A 10,499-nucleotide genomic window follows, 5' to 3' on the forward strand; every position below is an offset into this window, starting at 1 on the left:
CTTCTCCCATGATGATTTGTTTCTTCACAAGCAGAGATAATATTATGCGGAACATCTTCCGTGAGCTCGCGGAGAGGCATCCATGGTTTTGCTGACAGTTTATTGATGAGTGAAACAAAATCATTGTGATCATCATCATCATCATCATCCTCCTGTGCCACCTCCTCTAGTAGCGGAGTGATGGAGGAGTTCTCACCTTCATATGCATGTTGTTTCTGTTAAATAAAAATAAATCTATGATTATTAACTTATTATAATTTGTTTCAGATTATCAACTACTTGTGATCAACAGATTATTGTCATAATCTCAACTTGATATCATCAGATTGACAAGACATTCTCTACACAAAGTGAGTAATAACTGATATTGAAATGATTTGAATAAATAATATTTCTTGCTTCATATTGCAGAATTCAATAGTGATGCATCAAATGCATACATCAAATTAATAAGCAAGCTCTTTCAATGTACATTGCAATAAATAACTATCAACTGAATCAGTAATTTTCTTAACACATCAGAAGCTTAATATCAAGAGTACTGCTAAGAATTTTTGCGCAATCCCCGAGAAATAAGGAAAAATTTTTGCGCAAATCCCCCTCCCCCTCCCCCTCCCCCTCTGCGCCCCCCTCTCCACCCCCTCTCCCTCTCCTTCTCCCTCTACCTCTCGTTCTCCCTCTCCCTCTCCTTCTCCTTCTCCCTCTCCTTCTCCTTCTCCCTCACCCTCTCCTTCTCCCTCTCCCTCTCCTTCTCCTTCTCCCTCTCCCTCTCCCTCTCCTTCTCCCTCACCCTCTCCCTCTCCCTCTCCCCTCTCCCAGTGAGGACGAGGGGGAGGGAAAAAGGGAAAAAATAATTTCCCTTTTTGGAGGAAAAATTCTCTACTGTCAAATTAAAGTGAATCCATATTTCTACTGTCAAATTAAAGTGAATCCATATTTCTACTGACAGATTGAAGTGACTCCATCATATGCAAGTGTAGTGAGAGTCAACCTTGGAAGATATGCTCAAATTATTCTCTCAGTCAGATCTTACTTCAGCATCATGAAGCTCTAAGATATAAGAACCCAATTCAACTTATACTGACAGATTAAAGTGAATCAATCCCAGTCTAGTATAGATAAGAAACTCTTTTGTAGATGTGCTAAAACCCTATTACTCTTTAAGTTTCTCGTTCTAGAGTTAGTTGCAAGGATCTTTAAATGCAAGGATATTACTTTAAATGCAACCCTAAAATCTTTAAATGCAAAGTGAATCCATATTTCTACTGTCAAATTAAAGTGAATCCATATTTCTACTGACAGATTAAAGTGAATCCATCTAATGCTATACTGACAGTGAGAGTCAACCTTGGAAGATATGCTCAAATTATTCTCTCAGTCAGATCTTACTTCAGACAGCTTCAGCATCATGAATCTCTAAGATATAAGAACCCAATTCAACTTATACTGACAGATTAAAGTGAATCAATCCCAGTCTAGTATAGATAAGAAACTCTTTTGTAGATGTGCTAAAACCCTATTACTCTTTAAGTTTCTCGTTCTAGAGTTAGTTGCAAGGATCTTTTCAAATATTCTTTCCAAATTCATGTTAATGCATAACAATATTAGCTACAACTATTGACAACTGCTTTTTTCATATCATATGCACTTCAAAAAATATTTTCTCAGTCTATATTATGTAAATTCATTTATAATTGTATATAAGTGTAAAAAACCAGTATATATTGTAATCTACACGAATAAAGCATTCTCTCATTAGCTTTATTTATTTATTAGATAGAGTGAACAATACAATAGTTGGAAAAGAAAAAACAGGCTATTGCCCAAAACTTCTTCAATTTCCTGATTTTGTCACAAATCGTTCAAATATTATGTTCACTTCAATTTCAACATCAAATCTTCAATCTGAAACTATGAATCAGAATAAAACAAAGAGTTTCAAATTTAGATAAATTGATAATGAAACTTGCGTTAAAACAAAAACTTCAAATATTCATACTGTTTTTGTTAAGAAGTTTGATGAAACTTCTATAGCAATGATTAAACCTTTCCTTGTCTGTATGACATCTCAAGTAATTGAAGCATTCAATTTGTTACAAAATTTGGTTCTCAAGCACTATCACGGATCTATCTAGTGACTATCTATCTATGAGCTTGAATTTTTCTTTTTTCATCATGTCAAAGTCCATATAGGTAAATAAGTAAATGTGCTTAAATTTTTAACCATTTTCAGCAAATACTAAATTAAATAAGAGATTTGTTTTTCCCCCAGCACTGGGAGATATAATTAACATTCTTGCATTTTCTTTATTTGTAATTAATTTATCAAAGTATTCCAAAAATGGCTATAGATATCCTCAGACCTATATCACTTGGGGTATCAGCTCTATTGATGTCTTAACAGAGAGAGGTCAATGATCTTTTACATTTTTTATCTGCAATGTCATACAAGCATTTCCAAAGTTCATCGGAATTTGTAACAATAGTTGAGAAATCATTTGCACTACAATAATGTAGATGTCCTGTATCTAGTATGTTCAATAATTCGAAAATCTCAGATAAAATTGGAAAATGTGAGGGAAAAAATAATTTCCCTGAGGAAAAAATTCTCTACTATCAGATTAAAGTGAATCCATATTTCTACTGAGTGAATCCAACTAATAACTTATACTGTAAAATTGCAAATAATTGGTTTGCTTTCCACCTGACAGTTAAGAAAAATTTCACAAATTCTAAAATTTTCTATGTGCTGTACAAACCGCAGGCGTTGCTTTTTAAGTGTGCTCTCCGAGAATATCTATAGTAAATTTAGTATGAACAAGCATTCCAAAAATGGCTATAGATATCCTCAGACCTATATCACTTGGAGGGAACAGCTCTATTGATGTCTTAACAGAGAGAGGCCAATGATCTAAGTTGATCTTTTACATTTTTTATCTGCAATGTCATACAAGCATTTCCAAAGTTCATCCAGAGGCGAGTTAATTTTTGCAAAGCTAAAACACTGCATGACCTCGATTAAGTTATGAACAATAAGGTAGGAATGTGCACTTAGCTGTAACACAGTTGTCTCTGAGGGGGGCGTATCTAATTGTAGACAGACAACATGTACGAGCTTTATGCAATCTCAGTGCATGCAAGCAATAAACACACTGTAATTCCTTTCCGTTGTAGAAGAATCCATAACGTGCAAAGTTTCTTTTTTGCGCATTCGTATACATTGGTGCCAATTTCATACTTTGCATTTGATTGTTTTCGCACAAGAAATTATTTGTTTGATACATATTTTTAAACAGCAAAGAATTATAATGTTGGGCACTGTACAACACACACCTTCCATCGGGTCTATATTTATGTATCTTACATGCATCATAACACCACGAAGTGGTGAAAAAGCTGAAATCAGGCTTGAGAAAGTCCTCCGGTATGCATTGTACGTTAGAATGCAATCTTCTCAAAAACTTTGCTTTCTCAGTTCCTTTTGTGAAAATTTTCTCATAACCTGCAAGGTAATCACGTATTAATGAGTCACTGTATTCTAAATCTCCATCTTCCCATTTTATTTTATGATAGTTACGTTCCAGCCATGTTACGTCGTTATACAATTTTGCGCTCAATTCCATCTTTGGAAATGGTGATTTGAAATGGAATACAGCATAATTATTGCACTCGTCAACGATAGCAAGTTCTTTCACAATAATTTGATTACAAGTTTGCTTAAACCAGTGAAGATCAACCATAGCAATTTTCGTAGGTGTCTGCTTTTGCACTCCTTTCTGTTCCTCTTCACGTATCTGTTCCTCCTCACGTTTCTGCTCCTCCACCTCCTCTTCCCCCTCCTCTCCTGACTTCTGGATTGGTGTACTACTCCTCCTTGGTTCATAATAGAAATTTGTTGATTCAATATCGTAAAGTAGTGACGACTGAGCTTTGTCCAAAATATCAGAATCAAGATCACACTGGATAGAGCGAGTTTGTGGCTTGTCCACCAAAATATCAGAACACAAAGAATAGGACATGATTCCTGTTCAAAGGTAAAACTGATAATGGCTTACATTTGGCGCAGTACACAGCTTATATAACCTGCAGTGATGCACTCTATCAACAAATTACTGAACTTCTCAATTTAACAGCATGTACTCCGGAGTACATATCATGTTATTTTCATAATTTCTCCGGTTTTGATTCGCATTTTATTCTGAAATCGCTTGGTAAATGTAAAAAAGAAATTTCCTGCATCGCGAATACGTCAGAGAGATTTTTGACACTTTCGGTAGGCAAAATTAAATTTTTAGATTCCTACAAGTTTATGTCTGAATCCTTGGAAGTATTGGTGCGTAATTTGGTAGAAAGTACAGACATGGAAAAGAAGTTGGGGAAAGAAAGTACATTGGAAAGAACTTCCTCCAATAGAATGATTTAACGCACACGCGAAGAATATCAACATGCACAAAGAGTGTTCTCAACATTCAATATTTTCATTACCTTTCAACTCAATGCTCGAACATTAACTAAAGTTAATTAATTAATCATTACACTATCTAAAAGAAAAATGGAAATTTTCTATTAATTTGGAATAATACTTTGAATTCATCTATTCAGATCATCTATTTGAAATGCATTTGCAAAATGCATTTCAAATAGTTGATGTGAAAAGTCATACAGATAAGAATGAATGGAATGCCAATCCAGCCAGATGTGTGTGGGGGCAACACTCAACATTCACAACAAGACCTTGTGAAGGTCGTGAATGAATGAAATGCATCACACCAGATGTGTAAGGGCCAACGGCCTCACTTCACAACAAGGAAGCCACCCGTGTGAAGTGAGGCGTTGCCCGACCTTGACACAGTGAGCGACCGAGTGATGTCACCTTGCCATACATCAAGCTATAAAAACACATTTTTAATTTCTTATCACTCAATGCAGCTTGCATAGTGTGGAGAGTGCTCAACACGTATACTAGTGTGTGTGTGAATTGATAGGTGAGAATTGAGAAAAATTTTTATAGAATAACAAACTATTTTTTTAATGTTATTGATATTATAGATATTGGATACATATAACAAGTAAATTATAAATATGATACATGTTTTGTATATATATATATGTTAATGCTAGATAAGCTCCAAGATTATTAACAATTTTTACTTACAATCTTTATGTCAGACCATCTAGCATTAACATGTTTGACTAAAAGGCAAGATTTTGTGCAGTTCTTTTTGAACTTCTCAACATCGTTTGAGGATACAATTTCGGAAAACCGTTCCGGTTTTATAGAATAACAAACTATTTTTTTAATGTTATTGATATTATAGATATTTGATACATATAACAAGTAAATTATAAATATGATAAATGTTTTGTATATATATATATATATATATATGTTAATGCTAGATAAGCTCCAAGATTATTAACAATTTTTACTTACAATCTTTATGTCGGACCATCTAGCATTACATGTTTGACTAAAAGGCAAGATTTTGTGCAGTTCTTTTTGAACTTCTCAATATCGTTTGAGGATACATTTCGGAAAACCGTTCCGGTTTTATAGAATAACAACTATTTTTTTAATGTTATTGATATTATAGATATTTGATACATATAACAAGTAAATATAAATATGATAAATTATATAGTTTTATAGAATAACAAACTATTTTTTAATGTTATTGATATTATAGATATTTGATACATATAACAAGTAAATTATAAATATGATAAATGTTTTGTATATATATATATACGTTAATGCTAGATAAGCTCCAAGATTATTAACAATTTTTACTTAAAATCTTTATGTCGGACCATCTAGCATTAACATGTTTGACTAGAAGGCAAGATTTTGTGCAGTTCTTTTTGAACTTCTCATATCGTTTGAGGATACAATTTCGGAAAACCGTTCCGGAAGATAAACCTCAGTCGACCTCATTCCGGGAGTGTATAGTTTCAAGATGATGCGACGACCATGTTGGTTGGACGCCTCCCGCACGTCCACGATGGGGTATGGTAACCCCTCCTCCAATTCCCGCAGAGGCGTCCAGGGTTTTTCACATCTGGAATTTATAATTCGAATAAAGTCGTCTGTCTCCCTGTCCAATTCATCCTCCTCCTCCCCCTCCTCCGTCTCCCATAACAGAGACATTATTGAGCTGTCTTGCGACTCCTGTAGCTGCACTCGTATCTGTTGAAAAATATTTCATTAGACTCTTATTTGTTTCAGGTTTGAAATCATACAAGAGAGAGAGAGAGAGAGAGATCTTGCTCAACAGATTCACTACTCAAAACTGTGAGTAATAACTCGGAAATTCTCTGACATAACTCTCAATTATCGAAAAAATTTTTTCAGTTCATTACAATCAACATATGATTGGATTTTTCATATAAGTAATAAGTAATTTGTCATCAAAGTTATTGCAGAATAATATGATTGGATTTATAATAAAAAAATTATTCGAATTTCACGTTTCATTACTCATGCAAATTTTTAACAATTTTTGTTTCACACAAACAGTTTATGCATATGATTGGATTTTTCATATAAGTAATAAGTAATTTGTCATCAAAGTTATTGCAGAAAACATACAGTTTATGCATATGATTGGATTTTTCATAATTCAAATATCAATGTATTATTCACACTCGTATCTGTTGAAAAATATTTCATTAGACTCTTATTTGTTTCAGGTTTAAAATCATACAAGAGAGAGATCTTGCTCAACAGATTCACTACTCAAAACTGTGAGTAATAACTCGGAAATTCTCTGACATAACTCTCAATTATCGAAAAAATTTTTTCAGTTCATTACAATCAACATATGATTGGATTTTTCATATAAGTAATAAGTAATTTGTCATCAAAGTTATTGCAGAATAATATGATTGGATTTATAATAACAATATTATTCGAATTTCACGTTTCATTACTCATGCAAATTTTTAACAATTTTTGTTTCACACAAACAGTTTATGCATTATTCGAATCAGTAATTTGATATAGTAAGTAATATATATAAGTAATAACTCGGAAATTCTCCGATTACTTGAACTCAATTCAAATTGGTAGATAATTGAATTGTTTCATGCAACATATTCGAATTTATTATCGAAATTACTAAAACATGTTTTGAATTTTTATCCAAATTTCAATACAACCATCATGAGAATTTATCTGTGTTCGGATTGTTTTGATAGCACAATTTGATAGCTCAGTCTTCGCTCACAGTATAAGAATCAGTAAATGCACACAAAAGATTTATAAGATTCACATTTTATAAAGATTTTGTGCACATTACAATAATAATATTTTTGTATGCTAACCTTTGATTGAGTGAGGACGCCAGGCTCGTCGTCGTCGACAAACAACCTCCGCTTCACTGACTGCTTGGGGGCGGGTACCGATGTGAGGGCCGCTCGGCGTGGTGCCCAAGTAGCTTGCGGGAGAGGGCTGCTGTCTCCCACGATGATGCTGGAATCCTCATCTTGGACGAAGATCCCTTGTTTCTTCAAGGGATCTGAGGAGGCGCCAGAGGTGGAGGCAACAGCTGTAGCAGCAGAGGTGGCAGCTGAGCTGAGGCTTTTCTGCTGCTTCTTCTGCTGCTTCTGCTGTTCCCAGTAGTTCAGCTCCCTCTCCGGAGGCGGGCTGTCTGGTAATAAGAATGAGGATGAGGATGCACGGTGTGACTTGTCCATGGTGTCGAGAAGCGCGTACTAATAGCTCTCTAACGTGAATGATGATTTTCCACTGAGAAAAGCGATTATATAGCAAGTCGTTTCTCTGTCTGTTGCATGCTTGTACGAGTGAGATAGAAACACAAAGGAGGCGTGTATCACAATTGGCGAACACTGCCGATACTCCCCAGAGCTTTAGCTCGGCGCTAACATTATTGATTGTAAGTGAAAATTTTTGTTATATTCTCATATTTTTGTGAAATAACACTAAATTGATTTATAATATATATTTAGTGTTACAGTTTGGTTACATTGTTTTTCCACAGCATTTTCTCACCTCACAACTCGGTCTCATAAGCAATTGTGCTCTCGTGAAGGAACCTTACCTGCATCTAGAAAATCATAGCCGAGGACCTACCTGAACCGAGTCGAGGAGCATATCCGATTATTTCATTTCGTCAAATCAACACATGTAAGTTCATTTTTACTTAAATTTTTCTCCTCCTCCTTTGTCCTCCTTTGTACTCTGTTCTCCTCCTCCTCCTCCCCTCCGAGGACAAAAATTGTCCTCCGTTCTCCTCCTTTGTCCTCCTCCTTTGTCCTCCTCCTCCACTCGTTTAGCAGGAAAGAAAAAATGAGAGAGGAATCAGGAGAAGGGGTGAGAGCTCAATGTCATGAGGATTGTCACAATAATTTTCTTTATTTTAAATTATTATACATACATCAAAGCATATCTATGGCCAAATCAAATACAGAAAGTAACTCTTCCCTTATTCCTACTGGGAATAAAACAACTAGCTTGATTCTAATTTTATAATTCAAATCTATGTTCGGCTTTTCAAATTCTTCCTCTAACCAATAGTTTGAAAATGCTTCCACATTTTCAAACTGTAGGATATACCGAGTATTGTTTCTATTGTACACTTCTTTTATTGCAATAATGACTAACTCTATACCTTGTGGTAACTCTTCCAATCTTTTACACTGTCCTACTTTTACTTTCCCTTTAATTTCCAGCATTGTGATGTTATTATACTGCTCCACTTCTTTTTGTGTGAAGGGAGTGTCTTCCAAGTTTTTCCAAACATCTGGGAGAAACTTAACTGATTCTATTCTAGGAAATGTATGCCCATTATAGCTTGACATACCATTGACTGTAATTACACAAATTTTCTCTTCCCTTGGTAGACAAATAATTTCTTTTTTGTCAGTGTAAGGGATTACAAAATAACCCTCTTTCTTGAGAGTTTTGATAGCTTTGTATGCATTAATGAAAACATTTTTATGGCAGCCCTTTACAAAGTAAACGTTTTTCAAACCATCTTTCTCCCCTAGTACATCTACATATGGGGATTTCCCAGTATTATTCACAGTAAATGCAGTCACATTATAAACTCCACTAGGCTCAAAATTTCGCCAATGTGAATGGTCCAAGTTCCTCTCTCAAATTTTCTATTTTAAAATTCTTCTAGCTGCTTATGCCGTTCCCTAAATGACTGTGTGGCTTCAAAAAACTCAATTTTCCTCCGTTTTAGATCAATTTCATCCAGTTCTAGCTTATGCTTCTTGGCTGATAGCACTGAGATAGGAGACAAGGGTATGGAGGAAGCTTACAAGTTATGTTTGCCCGTTTTCTTAAGACTTGTGGTATTAAGTTACCTGTTGCTACAAGACCCAACTCATCTAGGTCAACAACTTTGGATATGGTAGAGAAAACTGTGGTTGACTTGGAGAAAAAAGTCTCTCCACTCTTAATATAACACTTTTGTGAGAAACTGATATTATTTTTGTTTGATGGATCCTCGAAAATTTCCACATAATTAATAGGTAGTAGATTGAAGCTAAATGCAGAGATTACATAGGATATTATTTTATTTCTATGTTGTGGGTCAGTGGGAAGCTTTACTTGTACTCCACTCAATTTGCTGGTATTGCTATTACCCCAGTAAACATACTGTAGAAGATCATTATAGATCAAACAACAACTATTTTTCAAATTATCTGTCAGTTTTCTCCACATTTTAGCCAAGGACACAGAATAAATTGGAGCATTTTGGAAATAATTTCTACTATCATTCAAGAGTGACAAGCTATCTTGAATAGGGTCAAAGGTTTTGCTATTGGCCCAACTCAAACAATCAATCCCAACAGTTTTATTGTTATCTGCTATCACATTATAGTCTTCTTTATATTCTCCTTGGAAACAAAAATGATGATTTGTAGTTAGAAAATCACACTTTAGTGAACCGTCTTGGATAGATAAGAGTCAATTACTAACTAAGTAAATATTTTACAATTGATTATATACGCTGATCATTCCAACTTATAGTTTAATATGTTTTCAGATATGAGCTCTCGAACGGAAATCATTTGATGAATATATAAGCTCAGTATATTATAAATAGGCATTTTAATGAATTACGTAAATATGGTTCTGTTTCTTTAGAAAAAATGGCGAGAATACAAAGTTATCGTTGTGAACTAACTGAACTATTGGAGACGCATCACCAATTATTGGACCAGTTAGCAGAAAAAGGATGGACAAATCTACAATATTTAACATTTGTGAGAGATTATGAAAAATTAGGAGTTTGGCATAGTGATAACTATAATCATATTTCAGTTTGTGAATTATACGGTACATCATATGATAAATTCTGGGAGAATGGCAATATCCCAGGCTCATACAGATGTGATTGTGCACATCTTAAAGAGTCTATCGATAAAATTAAGAAGGTTATAACAGAAAAAAATAAACATTTAACAAAAGAACAATTAAATAAACTTATCTGGAATTTTTTACGAGATTCTTCAGATGAGACAGG

At 34.4% G+C, this 10,499-nt stretch overlaps 1 protein-coding gene across 1 annotated transcript; it reads right to left on the bottom strand.

The window, feature by feature from the left end:
- Window positions 1-5,833: 5,833 nt before the first annotated feature.
- Window positions 5,834-8,203, bottom strand: LOC120350171. The gene is made up of 2 exons (XM_039422655.1): window positions 7,324-8,203; window positions 5,834-6,187 (listed from the first exon to the last, which is right to left on the bottom strand). The coding sequence occupies exons 1-2, from the start codon at window positions 7,693-7,695 to the stop codon at window positions 5,834-5,836; spliced, it is 726 nt and encodes a 241-aa protein (XP_039278589.1). The 5' UTR covers window positions 7,696-8,203.
- Window positions 8,204-10,499: the final 2,296 nt, after the last annotated feature.

Source organism: Nilaparvata lugens, chromosome 1, assembly GCF_014356525.2.
Source record: "Nilaparvata lugens isolate BPH chromosome 1, ASM1435652v1, whole genome shotgun sequence".
Taxonomy (NCBI): domain Eukaryota; kingdom Metazoa; phylum Arthropoda; class Insecta; order Hemiptera; family Delphacidae; genus Nilaparvata; species Nilaparvata lugens.